The sequence below is a fragment of the Carcharhinus amblyrhynchos genome, chromosome 8 (assembly GCF_965287045.1).
Source record: "Carcharhinus amblyrhynchos chromosome 8, sCarAmb.v2.hapA, whole genome shotgun sequence".
Classification (NCBI taxonomy): domain Eukaryota; kingdom Metazoa; phylum Chordata; class Chondrichthyes; order Carcharhiniformes; family Carcharhinidae; genus Carcharhinus; species Carcharhinus amblyrhynchos.
The window spans coordinates 105,206,016-105,233,952 of NC_137331.1; the positions used below are offsets into that span (position 1 = coordinate 105,206,016).

Sequence of the window (27,937 nt, forward strand, 5' to 3'; positions counted from 1 at the left end):
TAGTTTAAGAGCCACTTTATCTCTTAGTTTCCCTTAAATATGTACACAAATAACAATTGTCACAGTTTAGCTTTTTGGATCCTTCATGTTTCAGGAACATATCTCTAGGAACTAAGTACTCAGCCCTAGTTTAATCATTCAGCAGCTAGACAAGGAAATTCTAACACGAAAAGCGTTCAAAATTGATAATTAGGAAATGTTGAATAGACTTAAAGTTGACAAGGCACCGGGACAAGGTGAGATGCTGAACTGCATAGACAAGGTGAGCCAAATGGACCCTTTCTGTGCTATAACAATTCTGTGAAGACCATTGGCAGTATTTGTGTATAGCTATTCAAAAGCATTTTTTTCCCGAAGATTGTGGAGAATATTATTCAGTCTGATGAAGACTACTGTCCACCAGATTCTGCTTTAGATCTATGTGAGCTCGATTCCTCTGTGTAAAGTTTTATTGGTCACTTTTAATATCTGGCGTATGCGACAGGATTTTTTTTGCAACGTGGAACTGTCTGAAATCATAGAATCCCCCGTGCAGAAGGAGGCCATTCAGTCTATTGTGTCTGCACCGACTCTCTGAAAGAGTATCTTACCTAGACCCACCTTGCAGCCTATCCCTGTAGCCCCACACATTTACCGTGGCTAATCCACTGATCTTATATATCTTGGGACACTAAGGGGTAATTTAGCATAGCCAATCTACCCAGCCTGATGTCTCTGGATTATGAGAGGAAATCCATGCAGACATTAGGACAATGTCCAAACTCCACACAGTCAGTCAAGTCTGGAATCGAACCCGGGTCCCCAGTGCTATGAGGCGGCAGTGCTAACTACTTTGCCACCGTGCCTTGACCCATGATCCAGCTGTAAGACATTCTTGTAATAGAAGGTGAACAGCCAGACTTGTCCATTAAATTTAAGAGATTTTGAACTGAGGACAGGATCTCCACACAGAGCTGGGAGGCAGCGGAATGCAGTTGTACGGTTAGTGGTTAATCAAAGGCCGGAATCAGACCCGGGTTCTTAGTGCTGTCAGCTGGCAGTGCTAACCATTGTGCCATTGTGTGGCTGCTTTTAAGAAATTTGGTTGACAACTTTCAGTCCTCTATAAAAAATCTGTCATTGCTGAAATGATAATATTAAAAACAAAAAAAAAGTAATTCCAAACATGCTTCTTATAGATGACCACTTTGTCTATAAATTGGGGTCAGTTTTCTGAATCTGAACTCCCAGTGGAAGAGGCAATTTCGCATAGCCAATCAACTTAACCTGCACATCTTTGGACTGTGGGAGGAAACTAGAGCACCTGGAAGAAACCCACGTAGAGACAGGGAGAACATGCAAACTCCAAACAGTGACCTGAGGCCGGAATTGAACCCAGGTCCCTGGTGCTGTGAGGCAGCAGTGCTAACCTCTGTGCCACCCTTCAAATTAAATTATTCCTAAATTGAAAGATGTAAAAATATACTCAAACAAAAAACTTTGCTCAATCCCCCTTTACATGTTGCTGCATGACTGCAACTTCCTAATCTTTAAAACCCGGAACTGTTTAATAAAACATGTTGCTTGAAATCATACTCAGTTTACAATGAAAACCAGTTCGTCTTTTGTTCTGCAGGTTATTGAAGCACACCAATTCTGGTAACCTCTTGGCACTTGTATTAATTTGAAAGATCAATATGATGGTAAAACAGTTGCTTAAATCTCTATCTGAGTGCAAATGCGTAGCTGCAGAACTTCCAAGTCGTAAATGAGATGCTGAATGCATCATTTTCCAGTTGTGAGCCTGTGGTGTGTTCCACCATAGTGCCAGAGGACAATGGGCTGCTCTCCCCTTTAAGAGAGAGGTAACTGGTGGTGATTTAACCTGAGGACCCACCACACCTCAGGTGAGGGGTAAGGTTGAGAAGGCAGGCCTTCATGGATAACCTCAGTTGGTACTTGCGCCGCTGGCGTCACTCTGCATCACAAACCAGTCACTCTGCCAACTGAGCTAAACAACTCTAGGGGGCGGGATTTTCCAGCCATGCTCACCTCAAGACCAGAAAATCCTGCCCGAGGTCAACGGATCTTTGCATGGTCCCGTCCCACCCGCTATGGTTCCTGTGGTGGGCAGGATGATAAAATTCCACCCTAGGATGAGGAGCCTTGGCAATCAATTAGAGTCACACCTTTTCAGAGTAAAAATAGGAAACGTCGTTTTATTTTTGAGATTTAGAACTCTCTTCTGCAAATGACAATTGATAAAAGATCAACTGGCAATTCCATACCTGAGGTGGATTACACTGTATTAGATAGTGGGATTGAGAAGTATGGGGCAAGGTGGCTACATAAGATTAGGTTGCAAGCCAGCCAAGTTTTCATTTAATGGCAACCTCTGAAAGCTTTTATCTGAATTCCTGTTTTTATGCAGGGCATAAGATGGGAGGTCAGGCAGGAGAACATTGGAAAAATCAAATCTGCGGATGGCAAAGGCATGGATGAGGAATTGAGAAATGCAATGAAAAGATGGAGTGCATCATCAAGTATCATATTCATGCAAAAATACCATTTTGTTTCGCTGATCTAACAGCAACTCAAATGAGGTCTAAAGGATTATATTCTTGAGTTCAAAGACAAAATGTAATGCCTATGAGATTTACTGCATGTGTGATTCTACATTACACAGCAGTACAATTCCCTCAGTTCTCACTTAAACCTTCCCTTAGATCATTATTTTATAATTTATCAGGAGCTAGGCTGTTCCCTCTACACATTCATGTGAAACTTGTAGAAGCTCACAGGTAATGTCAAAGGTGACTGCCCTTGACATTGAGAGTCAAGGTCCACTCCCACCTGTAAGTTCTTGGAAATGATATAACAATTTCTTTCTGCTCGAAGTCTAGGGCAATGAAACCTTAATCAGTGCTACTCATTTGTGCTCATTAAACATTCTGTTAATATTCTTTATGCCGAGCTGTGACTAATCTTCTATTCTGTTACAAGGCTAATGCCCAGGAAGTCTCCATAAAAATCACTTCTCCAGCAAAGAATGTCCTTGTGATAGAGGGAGGAGACTGAAGATTTACCAGGTTGATTCCTGGAATGGCAGGTCTGTCATATGAGGAGAGGCTAAGTCAATTCCAATTATATTCACTGGAGTTTAGGAGATTCAGAGGGGATCTCATAGAAATTTATAAAATTCTAACAGGGTCAAACAAGGTGAATTCAGAAAAAAAATGTTCCTAATAATGGGGGAGTCTAGAACTAGGGGTCGCAGTTTGAGGATAAGGGGTAAAACTTTTACCTGAAGTGAGGCAAATTTCTTCATCCAGGCAGCAGTGAATGCGTGGAATTCATGACCACAGAAAGTAGTTGAGGCCAAAACATTGTGTAATTTCAAGAAGAAATTAGGTAGAATTCTTGGGGCATAAAGTTTCAAGGGATATGGGGTGTTGGGGGCCGGGGGGGGGGGGAGGGGGGGGGGGGTATCAGGATATTGAATTTGATGATCAGTCATGATCATAATGAATAATGGAGCAAGCTTGAAGGGCCAAATGACCTATTCCTGTTTCTACTTTCTACATTTCTATGATTCTATGAAAGCCCTGCTCAAATACACAATGTAAGAAGTCTCACAACACCTGGTTAAAGTCCAACCAGTTTATTTGATAGTAAACTGGTTGGACTTTAACCTGGTGTTGTGAGACTTCTTACTGTGTTTACCCCAGTCCAACGCCAGCATCTCCACATCACGAATACACAATGTCAGAGAAATGAACAAAACAAATTTTCAAACCCACAACAACATTCAAATTGTGGATAAACAGCACTCATTGTCCTCCGTGTTCATGCTACTCTCAGCTCAAATATTACCGGTTTTACACATACCTCAAAAAATAGCAATGCTGTATTTGTGTCAACACTGACAAGGTGGGACATATGGCCTCTTTCTGTGCAATATTACTTTCTGATTCAAATGAACAGAAATGGTAAACACCTTTGTCATGTATTTCAGACAAATCAGAAGAACAGGAGTAAGATTCAACACTTCATCTCAATGACATGAGATCAATTAAACTGGAAATAGAAAATTAAACTGTCATGCAATATTATGTTCTCATATTGAAATTTAGTTAGATTGGCAAAATACCATGAGCTTTGAAGAAATCTTTAGAAAATAAAAACAGCAAGTGCTGGAAAAACTCAGCCGGCAACACCTGGGGAAAGAGAAATAGAGCGAACATTCCGAGTCCAGTACGACATTTCTTAAGATCCTTAAGCAGCACCTTCCAAACCCTCAATCACTTTCATCTAGAAGGACAAGAACAGCAGATAAATGGGAACGCCACAGTCTGCAAGTTTTCCTCCAAGCCACTCACCATCCTGACTTGGAAATATATCGCCGTTCCCTTGCAGTTGCTGGGTCAAAATCCTGGAATTCCCTACCTAATGGCATTAAAGGTCAACTCACAGAAAATGGACTGCAGCAATTCAAGAAGGCAGCTCACCACCACCTTCTCCAGGGCAACTGGGGATGGGCAATAAATGCTGGCCGGCCAGCGACACCCATGTCCTACGAATGAATTTTAAAAGAGAGCATGAAGAAGAACATATATCTGTCACACTGCTTGTCAGACACCCAGCATTGCGTGAACAGAAAGCTGAGATCTTAAATCCGTGCCATACACTCCACTGCATCCCTGTGCCTGACCATCTTCTGGAGGTCCTGTGGCACAGCGGTACTGCCCCTACCTCTGGAGCAGAAGTGCCAGTTTCAAGTCCAACGCCAGGAGTTGTTGGTCATTGTGAGGTGTGTTTATAACATGGTTTAATGAGCTGATAAACAGCTTGGGAATCTTTCCACTACTACCCACTATTCCTCAAAAGGTAAATTGTGTGTGTGTGTGTGTGTGTGTGTGTGTGTGTGTGTGTGTGTGTGTGTGTGTGTGTGTGTGTGTGTGTGTGTGTGTGTGTGTGTGTGTGTGTGTGCAGATAAGCTACTGAAACAAAACCAGTTTCTGAGGCCAAATTAAATAACCTCAGCACTTTATTTGGCTGAGCTGAAAGTTTGGTTTTGTATCCTCTTCATCATCATGAAAACATACTTCCAGCAACGTAATATAAGAGCAGGGAGGTTATGATGGAGTTGTATAAAACACTCGTTAGGCCACAGAGTACCGTCTGCAGTTCTGGTTGCCACGATTTAGGGAGAATGTGAGCTCCACCAGGATGTTGCCTGGGCACTGAAGCTTTTCAGAGATGCTGTTTTTTGTACAAGATGTTAAAGGGAGGTCCTCCCTGTCTGCTCTTCAGATGAATGTAACAGATGCTGTGGCACTATTTTGAACAAGGCCAGCGAGTTATCCCTGGACTCATGGCCAATATCATCTTAACGGAGACATATTGGACCCGATTTTACCTTCAAGTTGCTTCTGTTTTTGGGCATAAAAAACTTGGTAATGACGGGCATGAGGCAAGTAGCACAATCTGCACCTGTTCCCCCTTTGCATGCATTTAAATTGACTTAATGTACTGCATGCCCAAACTTACCAGAACTTCCCCCTTTACCACCGCATTGGCCCGTCCAAATTCGGCACGAAACAGACACAGTCCGCAAAGATCCGATTCAGGTGCTCCAGCTTATGAGGAGGGACGTTCACAGCTTGCGGTGACTCTCTGACTCAGATCAGTCAGGGGGGAGGTGTGGTGGAAGGTGGGGCAGATAGCTCTCTGGTAGGGGAAAGGAGGCAGGTCAGATGGCTCTCTGGGGGAGGCAGGAGGGCAGGGGGAGGAGGGTGGTGGGGGGGGGGGGGGGGGGGTCTGCTGCGACTCTGCCGTGATTGGTGGAGGGGGCAAAGGGGGTTTCTGCTATTACTGTGTGTGTGATTGGTGGAGTGAAGGGGAGCAGGGGGCCACGTTCAGTCTGAGTAGTGGGGGGATTGAGGGGAATATGGGGGTCAGTAATATTGTGGGGGTGGGGCAATGTCCGGGGGGAGGGGGGACAGAGGGAAGCATTATCTGGCCCGAGAGTGGTGTGGCAGGGGTGCATTTTTCTATTTGTTTTATTGCACATGCACAGCTGAAGGCTCCAATTGGAGCTGCAATGTTTTGGGTGTGATAAGCCCCACCCACAAGATTCTGCAGCATGATTCAGAGCCACTAATATTTTTTCAGGCAGAGTGCGTATGGGGACACCTGAGAACGGGTCTGAAAGTCGGATCTGAAGCACTCCCAGTTTCAAGTCTGCCCAGAACTTAGAATTAAAATGGTAAAAAATGGCCCATTATCTGATCATTATCACATTGCAGTTTGTGAGAGCTTGCTCAATGCAAATTGGCTGCCGTGTTTCCTACATTACAACAGTGACTAACTTTGAAAGCAGTTAATTATCTACAAAAATGCTTTGGGATGGCCATGAAGTTGTAGAAAACTGGCATACAAATGCAAATCCATTATTTTGTTTTTGTTGAATCCATAAGCTCTGGAAAACTCTCCTTACACTGTTTTGCCTCTCTATTTTGGTCTGTTGCTTTAAGGTGTTCCTTAAAACCTACCACTTTGAGACCAAGGTTCTGATCAACTCTCTTAATTTCTTGCTATGTGACATGGTATCAAATTGTGCTTTCAATTTATTTATTTGTATCCCAAGCTGGCTTATATTAACACTGCAATGAAGTTACTGCGTAAATCCCTTTGTCACCACGCTCTGGCGCCTGTTCGGGTACACTGAGGGAGAATTTAGCATGGCCAATGCACCTAATCAGCACGTCTTTCAAACAGAGGGAGGAAACAAAAGCACCCAGAAGAAACCCACACAGACATGGGGAGAACATGCAGTCTCCACACAGACAGCGAGCCAAGCCGGAAATCAAAACTGGGCCCCTGGTGCTGTGAGGCAGCAGTGCTATCCACTGTACCACTGTGTCGTCCCTGAGTAGAACCTCGAGAATATTTTGGTACATTAGTGTGTTATACTAAAACTGTTGTTGTTACATTGATACCTTGCTCCATCCTTGGCTGGTGACGGAGAATAACCCGTCTAAATTCAAATAAAGGTAGGTGCATTTTTTAAGTCCTGATCATTTGATTATCTAACTCTCGAGTTTCAAGTAGGTACCCAAACATAGTTTCCTTCAGCAACTCATCACAGATTGTTGGCAACGAAAATGTATTTCCCAATTCAGCACTTTGGTTTGGACAAGGGATTTGGAATAATTAAAAAAAGAAACAGAACAGTGAGGATTGTTTCCGTGAAATAGGGTTGGGTGACATGCAACGCACTGAGTTTTCAGTATTCATGTGCAGTGCTCATACTACAATAATTCTCCATCAAAAAGAATACGTGAGACAGAACTGTGTCAGATGAAAACAATACAGATGACAGTCCAGGAGAATACAATCAGCTGCTATTATACAGAATTGACAAAACTATTCAAAGTCAGAAAGGCCATTTAATGCAAGTGTAATTACAAGCTCTCAAGAGTTTTTTATTATCAGGTGAGCATAGAATTTCAAGCACTTTTATTTTCTAGAATAATTTGCAGTTTATCTGTGATAATGAAATTGTTTTCAACCTGTAAATAATTATGTTATTTTTCAGTGCTGCTTAATCCTCCAGTCTTTCAGCAGGTGTCAAATAACAAGTTCCAATAATAACATTTGTGGCTCATTAATTATGTTATCACTCATTTTTTTTCTGAAAAAGCAACAGAGAATAACACATGAGTGTAACAAATTAGGAAGGGAAATCTTACATTGATTTACCCCAGTTAGTCTGACCCACAGCTCACTCATGGATGCAAGGAAAATACTGCTTGACTATTGACCCAAAGGGTGGGATTACCCGTCAAGGGACCCCAATTTCCAACCCCACAATTTGAGGATTTGAATTTGAGATTTTACAAAACTGAAAAATATAGAATAGAATCCCTGTAGTACAGAAGGAGGCCATTCAGCCCATCCTCTGACTGACTCTCTGACAGAGCATCTTACCCAGACTCATAACCATCCCCTCTCCACCCTCGGACGTGTAAAGGAGGTCCCAAGGGGCTTCTGAAGGCATCCCCTGCCCTTTTCCCACCTGAGAGTGAGGATTTTACATTTTGTAATGTCTCCCCCTGATAAATCCTGCGCCCGCCAACCTAAATATAGGGGCTCAGCAGGAAAAGACCCTCAAGTGACCATTAAGTGGGACAGTCAAAACTCAACCACATGGCTGTGGATTTGAAGCCACATGTACAGCAGACCAGGTAAGGATGGCATATAAGCAGCTAAGATAGTGACTTTTAAGGGGCGTCTCAACAAATACATGAACAGGAAGGAAATAGAGGGATGTGGTCCCTGGAAGGGTAGGGGGTTTTAGTTCATATGGGCAGTACGGTCGGTGTAGGTTTGAAGGGCTGAAGGGTCCGTTCCTGTGCTGTAATTTTCTTTGTTCTTTGTTTTATTTCCTTCCTTAGTGAACATGGTCAACTTTTTAATGACCATCAGTGGTAGCACTGGGATGAGTTTATAATTCCAGATTTACTAATTGAATCTAAATCCCACCAGCAAACTTGGTTGGATTTGAATGCAAGTCCCCAGTGTATGAGCCTAGGTCTCTGGGTTATTCCGCACCCATCTCCCCACCTTGATAAAGATTTCTATCAATCGAGAATCTGACAGCAGCATACAATCTCCAACAACCAAAAATGCTGGAATCTCCAACAGGTATGCCTAAATTGTGAAAACCCCACAGGATTATACACTAAATGGCCTAACCCTTAGGAGCATTGACATACAGAGGGATCTGGGTGTACAGGTCCACGGATCCCTGAAAGTGGCAACATGGGTGGATAAAGTGGTCAAAAAGACATACATTGGCCGGGGCATCGAGTATAGAAGTTGGCAAGTTATATTACAGCTGTATAAAACCTCAGTTAGGCCACATTTGAAATACTGCCTGCAGTTTTGGTCGCCACAGTACCAGATGGACATGGATGCTTTGCAAAGAAGGGTTACCAGGATGTTGCCTGGTCTGGAGCGTTTTAGCTATGAGAAGAGGTTGGATAAACTCAGATTGTTTTTGCTGGAAAGATGGAGGCTGAGGGGCAACCTGATAGAAGTCTAAAAAATTATGAGAGGCATAGACAGGGTGGATAGTCAGGGGCTTTTTCCCAGGAAAAGGCAAGAAGGCACAGGTTTAAGTTGAAAGGTGATAAGTTTAGGGGAGACGTGCGGGGGACGTTTTTCACATAGAGCACTGGGTGCTTGGAACACACTGACAGTGGAGGTGGTGGAAGCAGGCACATTGGCAACGTTCAAGGCATATCTTGGTAAACATATGAATGGGAGGCGAACAGAGGAATAGAGACCGCGAATCGGTGCAGGCTTGGTAGGTCAAAGGGACTGTTCCTGTATTGTTTGTAATATAAAAGTAAACCCATACAAAACCATGAGCAAGAAAGCAGAGTACCGCGCGCAGATTTGGGTTCCACTTGAAGGATATTGACGCAATACAGACATTATAGCACTATTTCCACGGAGATACTGCCTGGTATGGGGAAAGACAATTCTTGAAGACAGGCTCAAAATAATGGAGCTCTCATCTGGCAGCTGCATGAACCATCCAAGAGAAGTCACGGGAGTGCAATTAGGAAATAGAACATTGGCTAATCCTCCCCACCTAGATAAACATAGACACACGTACCGATAGTTCAGTTGGGAGGAGAACAAATGTGTGTGTACTTGGACAGGACTCTAGCTATTTCTTTGATTAACTCATCTGGAGCTAAAAATGCCACTCTCTGGAGTCGATTTTGACATTAAGCATTCATGTTAAACGAATGGTAGAAAATTCAACAGCCCACTTTAGATCCTGCCTGGTTTTTATCTCCATTGAAGTCAGCAAATCTGATTAGTAATTAACAGCAGAAATTAAAAATCTCCATTCACAGGAATACCAGCAATCCAGCTCTGAGAGTGCCTGCTGAAGGTTTTCTTATCCCTGATGTTCAGATAAGCCTTCATGCTGAGTCAATTCAATAAACATCGCAACAAAATTGTAAAATCATTATCAGTGTCATTTAGCAAAGTGGAAATCAAATAAAGCTTTACACCTATGTGTAATAATAAACAAGTAACATCAATGGTCTGCAGTTTATGACTTTGTACGACTGACTCAGCCAGTTTTTGGTCAGTTTCAGACATTCAGTAGCAAAGCTTTTTTTATTCATTTGTGAGACACAGGTGTCACTGGCTGGCCAACATTTATTGCCCACCCTTAGTTGTCCGAGGGCAGTTAAGAGTCAACCACATTGCTTTGGTTCTGGAGACACGCGTAGGCCAGACCAGGTAGAGATGGCAGATTTCCTTCCCCAAACGACATTAATGAACAATATGGATTTTTTCAACAATCAACAATGGTTTCACGGTCATCAGTAGATTCTTAATTCCAAATACATTTTATTAAATCCAAATCCCACCATCTGCCATGGCGGGATTCGAACCTGGGTCCCCAGAACATTAGCTGAGTTTCTGGATTAATAGTCTCGCGGTCTTACCACCAAGCCATCGCCTCCTCTCTAGTATCTCTTTACAAGGAATTAATGGTGGGAACAGGGAAAACAACTTCCACCCAGGTCATATCCCCGTAATGCCACATATTTACCCTGCTAATCCCCTGACATTAAGGGTAAATTTAGCATGGCCAATCAACCTAACCCACACATTTTTGGAGCATCCAGAGGAAACCCATGCAGACACGGGGAGAATGTGTAAACTCCACACAGACAGTGACCCGAGGCCAGAATTGAACCCAGGTTCCTGGCAGCAGTGCTAACCAACGTGCCATTGTGCCGCCCGCAGTTAGGGGAATTTAGAGAGATTGTCTGGCTCCCAAAGCTGGATGTCCAATCGGAGGATTCCAGCTTTTAAGGAGCAGTGCGTTGTGACGGACACTAAGGAAGAGGAGGGTGTAAAGAACCGTCTCTCCAACGTTTTTTTAAATCTTAACTTACAATACTGGTCCAGCAGCCAGCTTGCCTTTATGGGAGGGATGGGCCCCTCTACAGAGTACCCTGTGGCTGCTCCTGCACTCAAGCAGGAGGTGGGGACCTTTACAGCCTCTCAGCGTGCTGAGGGGAGACCATCTTCAAGTGCCTAACCTGGCCACCGCCACCTGCAGGACAGGTCAACTAGAACATTCTGGCCAGCCTCCTTGAACTGGTCACAAGTTATAGAGTCAGAGATTTGAACAACACAGAAAGAGCCTCTTCGGTCCATCGTAACTCTTAATGCATATGATCAGCTGATTATCTACTTACTGCATGTTTATGGGTGGCCTGCCAGCACCCTATCCTGCCTCTGCAAGACTGACCCAGAGGCAAAATAGAGCTAGGGAACTGACACATTGACCAGTGAGTCTTCAAGAGGGGAAAGTGAAATGTTGGAAGGGATAAAACAAATGGGAAGAAAAATAATCAGAAGAAGATATGCTGAAGCATAGCCACGATGTGGAGACGCTAGCGTTGAACTGGGGTGGGCCCAGGAAGAAGTCTTAACCTGGTGTTGTACAACTTCTTACTGCTGAATATAATGTGCGGAATGGTCAGGAAAACAATAAGTTTTTAGTTTCATTTAGATATGTTGGATTTTAGTGTGAATCAAATACTGGCTGTCATGGTTTCAGAGTTCATCAGACCAGAGCAGACACATATCATATTTCATATGGATGTGATGCAGACTTTCATTTTTCACAATGTACTTGTCATGGTATAGCCAGTTAAGCTTCAATTCATTCTTCACAGCTTGACGGAATTCAACCAGTTTGATCTCGTCTTGACTGCTTAATTTACCCACATACACAATTCATGGGAACCATTTATTTCATTCCCTGGAGCTGGATAAAGCTGAGTTCAGCTGTTGCACTCAGACCAGTTCACCCATCAGCCAAAAAGGTGACAGAGGCTGCACTAAGTGAGCAAGTGATGTTGATGAACCTCGACACCAGCAGTTCCAGGGCATTTGTGTTTCCTAGTCTAAATATTATGCAAAAGGTGCCTGGCGTTGGATTGGGGTGGGCACAGCATGAAGTGTCTTAGAAATTTAAACCTGTTGGACTTTAATCTGGTGTTGTGAGGCTTCTTATTATGCAAAAGTGATGGAACATATAAATGAAATTGATAACAATGACCTGATGAACATCATTATACGTGCCAACCGAAACACTGCTTCGACCAAAACTCCCCAATACTCATTTAAGGCTCAAAATCTCCATGAAAATATATTTTCTTTTGCTTTCGGGTACCTTGCAAACCAACCGAAATAATAACACCCACAATGATACAATAATACAAAGGAGCTTTTCATAATAATATTGCAGCAATTGGAATGAGTAAAGTGTCCTTCCCTGATGGATCTGTGAGCAGCCTGTGTGACACTGCCATTCCCAGAAGCATCTCGACTTTATTTGTCGATCTGTGCTGATTTCAGTCAAGAGCAGGAGCTGGAAAGGGAGGAAATTAGCTCCTGCTCCCACTGGAAAGTGCAAACGTGAGCAAAGACTGACAGCAGGATTAGACTTGGCTTTGTTATCCTTGTGATGAATCCAACACTGACTGCTGAGGCTCCCATGAGAAGTATGGTTGCTTGGATTTGATTCGCCCATCTTTCTGGCTAATCAAAGAAACTAAGTCAAACAAATTGAGGGGCAAAATAAAAGGGGCAGCCCCTTAAAAGGGCAAGAGGGGCTGGGGGTTGGGTAGTGGGGAGGGACCGCCCGAAATAAAAAGAAACAAAGTGTACAGGAAACTTAAAACATTAGACTTGGATTTCACGCCAGGGAATCAGAGACATAAATATATCATTCCCAATTCATCAGTCGGCTCATTGAGAGGATGAGGAAAGCAAACTTAAAAAATAAACTTGAAAGTAAATTCTTGGTAGATTTTTTAAAAAAATAACTCCATTAACAAAATTCGCCTACATCACATCTCTTTTTGAAATGAGCAAATTATCTTCTTAAACTTTTAACTGAACTTAACGCCCTGTCATTTGAGGTCATGTTTAGTTAGCAGACTGAATTTTACATTTTAAAAAACTTACGTGTCTGTTTCGTCCCACGCGATGCATGACTGGTTTGTGGTACCCTGTTAAATAAAATGAACACTTTTTAAAACAGAGCGGATCCTACCCAAGATGATACAACGTGAACAATAAATCGCATGTTGGTCAAAATTCCTGCTGAGCCCTTGTCAAGTACTAATTAGTTCCCATCTTAATTCAGATTACATGCATCATCAGAGTAAATTTGGCAGGGCCCTGCATCTCGACGAAACGCCTTGTTCCAACAGGAATAAAATTGGGCCAAATGGAGGTAGAGGTCAGTCAGCATGATCAGCTATTCCCATCTGAAAGATGGATCTGAAAGAACTTGGAACTCAAATACTTCCCTGAAATTGTACCTACTGATGGGTAAAGCAGATGACAAGATCCTTGCCTTGCAGTGTCAAAGTCATGGATGATAGTGGGAGGCGATGGCCGAGTGGCATTATCGCCAGACATTTAGCTAATGTTCTGAGAACCCGGGTTTGAATCTTGCCACGGCAGATGGTGCCATTTTAATTCCATAAAAAAGTCTGGAATTAAGAATCTGAGGATCTTAAAATCATTGTCAATTGTCGGGAAAAACTCATCTGGTTCACTAATGTCCTTGGTGAAGAAAATCTGTCGTCTTTACCTGCCCTGGCCTAATTATGACTCCAAAGCTACAGCAATGTGGTTGACTCTTAACTGCCCTCTAACCAAGGCAACTAATGATGGGCAATAAATGCTGGCCAGCCAGCGATACCCATGTGCCCCACAAATGAATAAAAAAGTCTATTTGTGCTTGGCCAGCTTAATCAACCATGTAAAGGTCATTGGGCTTTTAATTGGTTTGAATTGGGACTTTCAGCCCCCCATCTGAAAACAAATCTTTGCTACCACATTTGGCACACCATTGCCATTGGACACAATGCTGCTCCTGGGACTGTGTCCAGTCCCAAAGAGGAGACACTAATGGAACCTTGGAGAAGGTGAGTCTGGGGTATCACCCAGGCTTGACAGGCAGGCCTCTGTGAAGGGGATGCTGGGCTAGGCTGGGCGAAGAGAGGGAGGAGTGGAGGAAACCCAGTGGCAGGTTATATGTTGTGAGGGAGTTCCCTCAATTGACACAGGATGCCCAAAAAAATGACATCTTTTGCCCAATGTAATGACGTCAACCAGGCTAATGAGGTCATTCATATTCTAGCAAGTCAACCTCATTAACCTGGCTGAAGATATCACACCCAGTAAACATCTTTCACTGCACACAGCGCCACCCTCCCGCATCAAAAATAAAATTGCAATGCAGTGGCCCCATGTCATGGCACTGATTTTAAGTCCCTCCCCTGCCATCCCATCCCAGGGCACGTAAAAATTCAGCTCAAAGTATTTTTGGACATGGTGGGCAGGATATTAGTCTTCCCCAACTGAGACCAGAAATTCCCACCTGAAGTTAACCAGCACTTCCGTTTTCCGCCCCTCGCATGCTCCAATTCCGTGGTGGGTGAGGTGGTAGAATTCAGGTGGTTGAGTTTTTAGTTTAGTTTATTTATTAGTGCCACAAGTAGGCTTGTATTAAAACTGCAATGAAGTTACAGTGAAAGACCCCTAGTCACCACACTCCAGCACCTGTTCAGGTACACTGAGAGAACCTTAGCATGGCCAATGTACCTAACCAGCACACCTTTCGGACTGTGGGAGGAAACCGGAGCACCCGGAGGAAACCCCTGCAGACACGGGGAGAACATGCAAACGCCCCAAGCCAGGAATTGAATCCAGGTCCCTGGTGCTGTGAGGTAGCAGTGCCAACCACTGTGCCATCGTGCTACCTGGGTGGTTTTATACGCAGGAACATACAAATTAAGAGCAGGAGTAGGCCATTTAGCCATTCAATAAGATCACAGTGAATCTGATTGAAACCTCAACCCCACATTCCTGCCCAACTCCCATAACCTGTCACATTTTTGTTGGTCAAGATACAAATGAAATGTTTGCTAGGCTGTTACATAGGACAGTTAGGAGTCACCAACTGTGATGTGGCACATGTTGACCAGGCCAGGTAAAGAGGACAGATTTGCTTTACCTAAAGGGCGTTGTGAATCTATTTGAGTTTTTGTGACCAGCCTGAAGTTTCATCATCATTTTTAGGAGGTTTGAATTACTATTTTGTTTATTTAGTTTCATTTAGATCTGAATTACAAACAGCAATGTTGGGAAAATGATAATAAGAAGGCACTGAAAATATGGCATTTAAAAAGAGCAGATCAGTCAAGTTTTTGTTCCCTTTAAGAGCTCCTTCAAGCATGGCATTACTGTTAATAGACACTTCAGAATACATAATGTGATCCCAACTAAATTAATGAGGATATGGTAATAGGCATACTTACATGATTTAGAGCACATTTATTATTGAAACTGAAAACTCAAAATAAATGGTTGTTCGGAGGATTTCACTGTACTGGAATCATTGAGAGGGAATCAAATTAAAGGGTCAACATGTGAGCCAGGAGTCTCCGCCGGTTTCCCGCTGGCATGGGGTGACCTCAGTGGGAATTCCCATTGACAGCAGCGGGATCAGAGAATCCCACCACTAGCAAACGATGTGCCACCTCCCTCCAGAGGGAAATACATGGCTGGGAGGCTGAAAAATCTTGCTCATGACCTCTCAGTTCTCACATGTACATTAACAAGACTGAAAAATCATTTTTTTTGGTAAATGCCAGAACACTGCACATGAATTAATGAAACACATTCTAGTTTGTGCACTATATTTCAGTTTCCCTGGCAAGACCGAAATAACTTGTGACCCTTTCTACACACAATGCATGGTTGATGTCTGCCCAGATGCCTCACAGTTAACCAAAGGCTGTTCCTCAAGAATTATTTTTGGTAGCAAGATATTATTTTCATTTCTTTACAATTATGAATAAGATTGCACTTATGGGGGACAGTCCCAAATGAGCCTAATTCGAAGCATTGTGGAGAGAATCATTCTGATTTGAGAACATGACTTACGTTATACAGGTGAGAAAATTCAATTTCCAAAGGGCTGGGTAAAGATTTTGGTGAAGGTTTCACAAGCACAGAGATTATCTTGGAATTCAGCACTGTAGTATTCCTGAAATTAAAAGGCACAGACAAGCAATATGTCAATGATTTGAAATGTTATGCACATTACTTTTTATTGAGCCAAAACATAAAATGTTAGGGTCTTACTACTAAAACTGTGCTATTGGTAGCTTCTCTGTCAGTTGCTGACTTAATTATGTTTCCTTGTTAGCTTTAGCCACCATGTATAAGGTATTGAATCTCACCGTTAAGCTTGTGCTCCTCAATGCATTTTGGTTATTTTTTTTGACAGTTGAAGCGTGGCTGTTGAGGAGTGCATTGGCTAGAATGCGGGAATTTCTCGAGTCGCATTGACTAGGGAATGGGCAATCAATGTTGGCTTAGTCAGCCATGCCCGCATCCTGCAAATCAATACGGAAATGGTAAATTGCCTGGAGGGGGCTGTAATCAAGACACAGCGGGTGGGGCGGGCCACCAATTTAGTGTGGCGGATGGGCCCTTCTATACTGCCGGCCCAATCTGCACTGGCTGCTCTGCAGCCTCAACAGCACCAGTGGAAAGAGGTGGGGCCTTGGCTGGCGCAGCCAGGGAAACCCAAGTTTGCCTCCATTTTGAAGTGTCCTTACAGTGGTAGCAGAGAGTTGCATTTTTTGCCAAGAGAAAGGAGGCAGCCCCGGGCAGTTGAAAGAAAAACCTTCTGCCTTGGGCCATGAAACCTACAGCTCTGATTTCTCTATTATGGATAGAATAAATCAATGAAGAGATCCTGGGACTTGTATATTTAAAATAAATCCTTTTATCAGTAGTCTTTAACTATTTATAGGTCCCAGGTTACTGTCTTGCCTCTTGCTGTTGCCGTGCAGGGAGGCTGCTCCGAGGGTTTTCTCTCAAGACTGTTCTCAATATATTACTATGTGAGTCTATACATCATACTGTAGGAAATGCTATTCTCCAGTCCCATGCTAACACTTGCTCTGCCAAGCACCTTTACATTACAATAGCATGCGGGCACATTTTACAACATACCTTCTTCCTCTCCAAAGAAAACTTTCCTTTCCAAAGAGGTATAATGATTTGGAATACAATATTTACTTGATACCCCTGCTCTCCCATCTCAAGTCTCTGACTTCATAAATCCAGTAAGGAGTCTCACAACACCAGGTTAAAGTCCAACAGGTTTATCGGGTAGCAAAATCTGCTCGCTTTCGGAGCGCTTTTCCTTCGTCGGGTGAGTCCAACATCAGCATCTCCACTTTATAAATCCAGACAGTCCAGAGGCTCAACAGCTTTTCCACATCTTGGTCTGCAATGTTTGGATGAATGATACTGTATGTTTGTTTCTAATGCTTACCTTTCTCCATTAGATCCTCTGTTTCACTCCTTTGAGTTGCATTTCTCTCTATTAACAACTCATCTGCTTCTTTTTAGACACATTGGGTGGAATTTTCTCATCCCGTCCGCCACGGGAATGGTCGTGGGTGGGACACAGGCCATGCAAAGGTCCGTTGACCTTGGATGGGATTTATCTGGTCTTGGGGGCGAACGCAGCCGGAAATTTCCTTTGGGTCTGTCCCATTGCTTCATTCATTCCGAGAGTGGACTTATTCTTTTCTTCCCTTGGTGTCCACAGTGTTCTTATTGGACATAAATGTTTCATAAATGGAGCTTTCATTTCTTCTTGCTTCACAATTGCAGCCAAACATTTATTTGCTGTTTTATTCTCAGGTCATTTTACAAGCCTATGTATCATTTCATTCAGCTCAGCTAGTTCTCGTTCTAGAGCCACGTGCTTCCATGTCGGATTTAGATTTCTTGATCTTATTTCTGTCTCTTCTTTCTTTCAACAAAATTTTGTTCTTGAAATAGGTTTATGGAGACAGAAGTCCCTTCGCCAGAATCCCTTTATTTACAATACAACAGCAGGATACATGGTGCCATCAGTCAGCAGTCTACCTTCGGGAGTGCCAGAGGAACTGACACTCCTGGTTTCATACAAAGTAAAGTATCTCTGATTGGCCCATCAATTGGCCCCTTCATCAGGGTCATTAGTATTCTAATAGGCCAACTTCAATGGCCTACTTAAAGTCATTATAGTCCTTGTCGTTCATTTTGGATTCACTGTTGGTCAATCATGGCTTCCGAACATGCTCGCTTCTTCAAAAGGTCTGTGGCTTTTCTTTCAATGCCTCCTCTAATTTCCATTTAGTTGCTTCTTCAGCTCTTTAGTTTCTTTCTTGTAACTTTCCATTTCCTCCTGAAGTATGCAACATAGCTGAGCCTGCTGTGCCCACAATTTGTTCTCCAGTTTGTTCAGAATGAAGTTAAATTAATTTTGCTTATCTTGGTCATTTTCCAGTCTTTGACTGGAGGGATTCCTGTAACACGTGAAGATCCTTCGATCAGATTTCCTTTCCTTTGCAGAACTCGTGTGCTGCATCTTGACATTACCTGGAATTTAGCAAAATCTCCTCGAGTTTCTTCTGTATTTCTTTTGTTCTGCTCTTTAAGGCTGTCTTCACTTCTTCTGCTAGATGGTCACACATTCCTTTTGCATTTGATCTTCAAGGACAATCAATTGTTCCTTCAACTCTTTATTTTCTTGTTGACCTTTTGCCTACTCACTCTGGTTCTCAGTGTATCACTGTGTTACTACTAACAGTTGCATTGCAGCTTTTTCTTAAAAAGAAACGGCACAAAAATATCCTTTTTAGCTCATGTTTTTACATTGCTACATATTGATAGTTTAAGGAGTTTTTCAGGGTCACAAATTCTTTGTGCCTCTTTTCTGTCTGCAGTTCTGCTTGGCTGCACCTTTGGTTGCATTTTACCACCCCTTGTTTTGCTTTGCCAACTGTGGAATTGCGGGTTATTATTTCCACCTGGTATCTTTGTGTCACCTTTCGAAATTTGTTTGTTCAGATCTCGAACAGCTCAGTTCATTGAAGACTTCAGTTTAATATGTGTTTTCAAATGTACATAGTCAGCTTGAATCTTAAGTCCAAGTCTTCCAGTTCAGCTCTGATACAAACATTTTGCTACAGAACAACATTATTTACTTCTTGCACGTTTTACATTTTTTGAGTTACTTTAGATATCCTTTCTTCATTCAAAGCCATCTGCTCACTCTGCACTGCCATGTGCTGTTGCAGTTTGATTACAATGTCAGCATTTTCAAAGATATTTAGACTTTTGACTGCTCCTCAGCCATTCTTCTTTATTTCGCACTAAATTCTTTGGCTTATCCATGTCATTGCACTCACATGGCCGACACTCATGTGGCTGGCAAATATTTGTAGTTGATTTGAATGTCGCCTCCCTCGCTATAGGGCCTGCCATTTTTCTTGCCCTGGGGTCGCTTGTTCCTTTCAGTGCTTTATTGGGACTTTTTTAAAATCATTCATGGGAAGTGGCTGTCGCTGGCTGGGTCAGCATTTATTGCCCATCTCTGAGGGCATTTTAAGAGTCAGCCACAGTGCTATGAGTCTGCAGTCACATATAGGCCAGGCCAGGTAAGAGTGGCAAATTTCCCTCAATAAAGGACATTATCGAACTAGATGGGTTTTTAACAACAATTGACTATGGTTTCATGGTCATCATTAGACTTTTAATTTCAAATTTTTATTGAATTCAAATTTCACCATCTGCTATGATGGGATTTGAACCCAGGTCCCCAGAGCATTACCCTGGGTTTCAGGATTACTAGTTTAGAGACAATACCATGAGGTCCTATGAGGAGAGACTGAGGGATTTGGGGTTGTTTTCGCTAGAAAGAAGGCGGCTAATAGGGGATCTTATTGAAACATATAAGATGATTAGAGGTTTAGATAGGGTGGGTAGTGATAGCCTTTTTCCTCGGATGGAGAAAGCTAGCACAAGGGGGCATGGCTTTAAATTAAGGGGAGGTAGTTATAGGACGGATGTCAGGGTTCTTTACCCAGAGGGTGGTGAGGGATTGGAATGCCCTGCCTGCTGCAGTTGTAAATGCGCCTAGTTTGGGGGCGTTTAAGAGATCCGTGGATAGGTTTATGGATGAAAAGGGATTGGTTTAGGTTAGAGGGTCATTGTTTTTTAACTGGTCGGCGCAACATAGTGGGCCGAAGGGCCTGTTCTGCGCTGTAATGTTCTATGTTCTATGCTCTATGACACCACCACCTCCCCCTTGCCCTCTCTCTGGGGTCTCTTGTTGCACTTGATGCTTTATTAGGGGTGTGCTGGACCTTCTTTTCACTCTTGGCACTCTCTGCAGTATAAAGTTGAAAATATCTGTCTAAGCTTTTTAATTTCTCACCAAACATTGTTGAGTTTAAATTTATTTATTAGTGTCACATTAACACTGCAACGAAGTTATTGTGAAAATCCCCTAGTTGCCACACTCTGATGTCTGCTCGGATACATTGAGGGAGAATTTAGCATGGCCAATGCACCTAACCAGCATGTCTTTCGGGGAGGAAACCGGAGTACCCGGAGGAAATCTGTGCAGACACAGGGAGAGCTTGCAGAGTCCGCACAGACAGTGATCCAAGCTGGGAATTGAACCCGGGTCCCTGGCGTGGTGAGGCAGCATTGCTAACCACTGCGCCACCATGTTGAGTATTGATCTGTATATTGGCTGTGGGGTACTTCACCAACAAATAAACCAAACATGAACAAAAACTTCCTTCTTCTGATTCCTTATTTAACCTAGTGCTTCGGCTTTAAACTAAAAATTACTGTCTCCAACTCTGGGGTTTGGTTTAGTGCTTCTCATGGCACAAATTTGCTGTCCATGGCCATTTTTGTGCCTGTAATTACAGCTTTAAATTTTGTTCTATCTTGCCCACTACAGTAATTGTAGCGGATGGGGGCAGGGGGGGCAGGGAACCGTTGCCCTTGGGTCGAATTTTCTGGTTTTGGTGCGAATTTGGATGAAAAATGCCGCCCCATGAGTGCAGTCACCGAATTTTTTCTCCTCAGATTGCCTGCAGCTGCCAATTCCTTTCTTGTGAATTTCTCGGGACTTTTCTTATTTTGATGGGGTTCGCCGGTCATCATGGGTCATTATTTTTGGTAAGTTTCCCAAATTTGTAAAGCTTATTTCTCTTCTAAGAAAAAGGGAAACACTGCAGCGATTGCTGGCTTTAAACTCTACATAACTTTTTATCTCTGCGAGCATCCCACACTTTCAGAGTTTTGGTGGGTACACTTGTATTTTAAATTTAAAGATGCACCACTTCCTGTTGTTAGCCCTGTAGCGCTTATGCAGCACTGAGCGAGAAGACAGGGACAGGGTTTCCTTTCACCTAAACTCTGCAGGTTTTTCCCTTTTTTATAAACTATGCTTTGCTGGGTTCTCTTCCTGAACCCCCAGTCTGTTTTTTTTTTAATCTAAGGTCTCTTTCAATTTCTCTATGGGTTTGCTGAACTGTGAGACTTCCACTACTCTATAACATAGGAACATAGAAACAAGAAGCAGGGGTAGGCCATTCGGCCCTTTGAGTGTGTTCCGCCATTCATTTTGATCATGGCTGATCATCGAATTCAATATACTGATCCCACTTCCCCCAATAACATAAGCAGAGATTCTTCTTTATAATTATTGTTCACTAGTCCTGTAAACTGACAAGGATTAGCGACTCCATGTTACACAGGGTCTTGCAAATTTTTGTACTTTTTATTGCTATCTCGTGATCTAAGTATTTTAACATAGCGTCACGCCAGTTCTTGTCCTACTTGTATTGTTGTCCACCCGTCGTTGTAATCTGACCATGATTTTTTTCTTTATTCTGCGCCACTCAGGGAGGGTCTCACAATGGATTTCCCCCCATTTTGGTGGGTTCCTCAACTTCTGAACCTGCTGCAAAGCTTCTTCAACTATGTCTTCAATTCTTCTTCTCAGATGCACATCTCACTAGTCCAGCTTTAGTTCTTCATACCTTGTGATACCGTTTAAACTGCCAGTTTTCATGTGACTGCTGATATAGTATCCACCTCTGTCAACCATGTTATATAAAGCATATTTTAGAAGTATCAATGATGAGATATCGAAAGTTGTATGTTTAAACATGAATTGGTAGTTTTTGGCTGGAACTTTACCACCCTGCCTGTCACAGGAATCAGTGTGGGTGAGGGGTGGGAAGGTCCATTGACCACGGGTGGGATTTTATGGTTTTGGGATAAGCGAGGTCATAAATCCCCGGTCACTAACTATTTACAGATTCCCAGATTACAGTTTTGCATTGTGCTGTTGCCATGCAAGTAGGCTGCTTCTACAGTGTTCTTTCTAGGCAGTTCTCTCCGTCGATTACCATGTGACCCTATATATCATATCGTGGGCAGTGCTATTCTTCAGTCCCATGTTAACCTTTGCTCTGCTGAGCATCTTTACATTACAACAGTATGCAGGCATTAACAGAGCATCAACTACATACCTTCCCCACCCTAAGAAGCATCAGTGGCAGTGTTCTCATATTAAGAAGTCTGACAACACCAGGTTTAAGTCCAACCAATTTATTTGATAGTGTTGGACTTCTTACTGTGTTTACCCCAGTCCAGCGCCGACATCTCCACATCAGTGTTCTCACATGGCAGGATACAGCTGGGGAATGCCAGAAGTCCAGGAAAAGGGTCCTCAATCATCCTTTTAATTATCTAAATTGGTCCTGGTTGGCAGACAGCTGATGTCATTCCTACTCTTAGGAAACTTTGCCCAGCAGTGAGACTGCATCAAGTTGCTACCCAATGTCGCTCCCTGGCATTTTATCAACACACTACGCTCTAGTCTGCCACCTAATGGTTGATAAAATTCACACACAAGGACTCAACCAGACATAATAGGACAACTGGTTGACAGAGCTACAAATATTAAGCAGCTTTAAGCCACTGTATTTTCAGTCATTGTGTGCCAGTGGTATGTATTGTTAAAATTTTAAAAAATGGATTTATTGCCACTGTCTGAACTGGAACAAATCTACCTTTATAATAAACCCAGATGTACATAGGAGTTACAATACAGAAACTTTGCATGTCAGAGGTTAACTTTATATACTCACACCTGTTCATTCATCCCTTTAACTTTTCAGCCACCATCCAATCTATCCTTTAATGTCAATGTAGTTTCTGCCTCAGCCACTAATCTCAGAACTGAATTCTGTTGCATCCCAACTCTCCTGCCCTCAGTTCAAAATCCGTTAAATCCAGAGGACCATGACGTCTGGCTGTTCACCTCCCCTGAGAAGAATATCTTACAGCTGGTCTGTCACATCCTTAACCCTGGCACCAAGGAGGCAACAGACCACCATGGAGTCAAGACTACAGCCCTGGAAATGTCTGCCTGTTCCCCGAACTAATACATCCAATTCACTGATGGCCGCTTGACATAATGGATCAGGGCGGCACGGTGGCACAGTGATTAGCTCTCACAGCCTCACAGGGCCAGGCACCTGAGTTTGATTCCAACCTTGGGTGACTCTGTGGAGTTTGCATATTCTCCCCGTCTCTGCGTGGGTTTCCTTTGGGTGTTCCAGTTTTCTCCCATAGTCCAAAGATGTGCAGGTTAGCTGATTAGCCAAAAATTGCAGGTTAAGGAGATTAGAGGGGTAATGTTTGGGGTTACGGGGATAAGTTTAAAGTTTATTTATTAGCGTCATAAGCAGGCTTACATTAACACTGTAATGAAGTCACTGTGAAAATCCCCTAGTCGCCATATTCCGGCACCTGTTTCGGTACATTGAGGAAGGAGAATTTAGCACAGCCAATGCACCTAACTGGCATGTTATTCAGACTGTAGGAGTAAACCAGAGCACCCGGCGGAAACCCACGCATACACAGGGAGAATGTGCAAACTCCACACAGAAAGTGACCCAAACTGGGAGTTGAACCTAGGTCCCTGGCGCTGTGAGGCACAGTAAAAAGTCTGACAACACCAGGTTTTAGTCCAACCTATTTATTTGATAATATACTCACAAGCTTTCGGGTTAGCCCCTTCGTCAGGTGAATGGAGAGTTCTGGCCTCAGACAGAGCATATAAAGCACAGACAGTTTAGAGATTACTGATTAGAATGCGAATCCTTACACCTAGCCTGCTGTTCAAGACCTGAAGTGGCTGATAATGTGAGTGGAAGGAGCACTGATCACAGTTTAAAGAGATGTGTATTGTCTCCAGACAGTACAGTAAGTGAGGTTTTGCAAATCCAGGCAAGTCACGGGGGTTACAGATAGTGCGACATGAACCCAAGATCCCTGTTGAGACCGTCCTCATGTGTGCGGAACTTGGCTATCAGTCTCTGTTCAGCGACTCTGCGCTGTCGTGTGTCGTGAAGGCCGCCTTGGAGAATGCTTACCCGAAGGTCAGAGGCTGAATGCCCTTGACCACTGAAGTGTTCGCCAACAGGAAGGGAACAGTCTTGCCTGGTGACTGTCGAGCGATGTTCATTCATCCGTTGTCGCAGTGCTAACCACTGTGCCACTGTGCCACCCCTGGATATGGAAGTTTCAAGAGTCGGTGCAGACTCAATGGGTCAAATGGCCTTCTTTTCACTATAATGATCCTATAATACACGCTCACTGGAAAATAAGTCAACGTCAGGAGAATGCGCTTCATCGCGCCCTCAAGCAGCTTAATTAGTTACCTGCTACAGGTAAATGTTCCTACTGTCACCCCAACTCCTATTGGGATGGAAACATGTCATGGGTTTGGCCAGATGGGATTTCCCTCCAGTTTCCAGATTCCTTCACTTCCAGATTCACCACTCTATGGGCCACTGAAATTTCAGCTCACAGAAATTTCAGTACACCACAGAAACTGACCATCTGACTCACTCAGTCTTTGCTGCTGCTTTTCTTCATGGGAAAACCTGGAACACATCCACCTAGTCTAATCCCAGTTTCCAGTTTGTCACCCATACCTTCTCTCTGTAAATATGCCTCTATAATTCCCTTCTTAAATAATTCCTTTAATAACAGGCCATGGTATAGATTTCAGCAATTGAATCTTCCACTCTGCAGCATAATTTTATATCTTCTATCTCAATTATTTTTGTGGTTAAAGTGTTGCAGTCTTAGCACAGAATCAGCCTGCCATCATGCTAAGGATGGCATTCAAAAGAGTCCCACTGATTCTGAATTAACGTTACCCATTACCATGGCAACCATCTCATTTTCAAGTCAATTGGCTGGTGGAGTTAGTGCGAACCATTGTAGTGGTATCACAACATTGATTTTTTTTTGTAAATGCCACACAAAACATTAGCAGTACTGTGCCATGTGATAAAAGGTAAAGGGGGTGCTAACAGCATTATGAACATGTAAAATTGGATCTGCTGTTCAGAAGGTGTTTTGAGAAATATTTCTATGAGGTACAGATTAAAGGTTCCACCTTTCTGCATATTATGTCTGATAAAGTTTTACACTGTTGTATATGTTACGTAATTGTTAATTGTTTCCTAAATCTGTGCATATTTTCATGCCATCTTATGATATACCTATAATAGCTTTTAAGTATGCATTAGCCCCAAATAATGACATAAGAACATAAGAACATAAGAAATAGGAGCAGGAGTAGGCCATCTGGCCCTTCGAGCCTGCCCCGCCATTCAATAAGATCATGGCTGATCTGTCGTGGCTCAGTTCCACTTTCCCGCCCTCTCCCCATAACCCTTAATCCCCTCTCTTATCAAAAACCCATCAACCCGCTTCTTAAAAATATTTAGCGAGGCAGCCTCCACCACTTCAACGGGCAGAGAATTCCAGAGATTCACCACCCTTTGAGTGAAGAAGTTCCTCCTCAACTCCGTTCTGAACCGCCCCCCCTTTATCTTGAGGCTGTGCCCCCTAGTCCTACTGTCTTTTTTGAGCGGGAAGAGTCTTTCCACCTCTATCCTATCCATCCCATTCATCATCTTATACGTCTCAATGAGATCTCCCCTCATTCTTCTAAACTCTAACGAGTACAAGCCTAGTTTATTCAGCCTCTCCTCATAGCTCAACCCCCTCAACTCCGGTATCAGCCTAGTAAACCTCCTCTGCACTCCCTCCAAGGCCAAAATATCCTTGCGCAGGTGCGGCGCCCAAAACTGCACACAGTACTCCAGCTGCGGCCTCACCAATGCCCTATACAGCTGCAGCAAGACCTCCCTACTTTTATATTCAATCCCCCTCGCTATGAAGGCCAGCATCCCATTCGCCTTCCTGACCACCTGCTGCACCTGCAGGCTGGGTTTTTGCGACTCATGCACAAGGACCCCGAGGTCCCTCTGCACCGTCGCCTGCTGCAGTTTTTCGCCACGTAAGTAATAGTCCTTCCTACCATTCTTCCTACCAAAGTGGACCACCTCACACTTGCCAACATTAAATTCCATTTGCCATTTCCTGGCCCATTCGCCCAGCCTATCTAGATCCTTCTGCAGACTCTCCACACCCTCCGCACAATTTGCCTTTCCCCCAATCTTGGTGTCATCAGCAAATTTCGACACCTTACACTCGGTTCCCTCCTCCAGATCATCTATATAAATGGTAAATAGCTGAGGCCCCAGCACCGACCCCTGGGGCACCCCACTAGTCACCAACCGCCAATCCGAATAGCACCCATTGACCCCCACTCTCTGCCTCCTATTTGACAACCAATCCTCTATCCACGCTAACACCCTACCCCCAACTCCATGTCCTCTGACCTATCACTAATTTTGCAAGAATTCCATTATTCCTATTGCATTCCTGCCAGAAGTTTTTTTTTAACCACATTATCATTATATCATTGACAAGGCTTCATAGAAATATAGAAAATAGGTGCCGGGATAGACCATTCAGCCCTTTGAGCCTGCAACACCATTTGATATGATAATGGCTGATCATGCACTTTCAGTGTCCCACTCTCGCTTTTTCTCGACACCCCTTGATCCCTTTAGCTGCAAACTCACGTCCATCTTCCTCTCTTGAAAGTATCTAATGAACTGGCCCCACCATCAATCAAAAGTTACCATCCACAATCTGCAAAGAAGGGCAACCTCACCGCAAATCGATATTTCTAAAATGGAGTAAAGTTGACAAACTGCTGGAGGCCAACTGCAGGGAATTCTGGGAAGCGAGCTGTTGGCCTCCCTGTTAGTTCTGACATTTGTGGCTGCCTCATTCTTCAGTTTCACTATTTTATTACTCTACTGTAAACCGCATGTAATAGATCAAGTGGGCTGAGCACAATGTCAAGTCAAGAAAGCTGGTTACCATGACAGATGTTAAACATTAAATAGGGAATAAAAGAGAAATCAAATGGAGTTCCTTTTTACTGTCAGAATAGTTTTGGAATTAACTGCCAGTCACGACCATTCAGTCAGACAGTATAAACAGTTTCAACAGGTAAATAATGCGTTCCTGGAGGTGTAAAGGAATTCAAGAGTAATTGTTGTATTTGACTGCCTTGCTGGTTGGATGTCATTGTTATAGATGGAATGAGAACACAGCTACCTTGACTTCCAAATCCGTGCTTCCATCTTGCTAAACAAGGTTATGGGTACAATCTTACTGGCCGTTCACACCTCACTCCTGTTGCAGTGAGGTCAGAAAATTTGTCGCCCAGCCAAATCACCTTTCATACAAAGAATAATGGAAGCCCTACAGTACAGAAAGAGGCCATTCGGCCCATCGAGTCTGCACCGACCACAATCCAACCCAGGCCCTACACCCAAATCCCTACATATTTTACCCACTAATCTCTCTAGCTTACACATCTTAGAACACCAAGGGGCAATTTTTTAGTATAGTCAATCATCCTAACCCGCGCATCTTTGGACTGTGGGTGGAAACCGGAGTACCCAGAGAAAGCTCATGCAGACACAAGGAGAACGTGCAAACTCCC

At 43.3% G+C, this 27,937-nt stretch overlaps 1 protein-coding gene across 7 annotated transcripts in view; it reads right to left on the reverse strand.

Annotated features, from left to right (window-relative positions):
- adgrb1a (adhesion G protein-coupled receptor B1a) overlaps positions 1-27,937 on the reverse strand; it is a 299,558-nt gene that overhangs the window by 243,343 nt on the left and 28,278 nt on the right. For all 7 annotated transcript variants that reach the window (XM_080194597.1, XM_080194594.1, XM_080194593.1 and 4 more), the window contains exons 4-5: positions 16,057-16,159; positions 13,063-13,106 (exon numbers count right to left, since the gene is read on the reverse strand). In XM_080194597.1, coding sequence (XP_080050723.1) covers positions 13,063-13,106; positions 16,057-16,159 — 147 coding nt within the window. The remainder of the gene's footprint in view (positions 1-13,062; positions 13,107-16,056; positions 16,160-27,937) is intronic.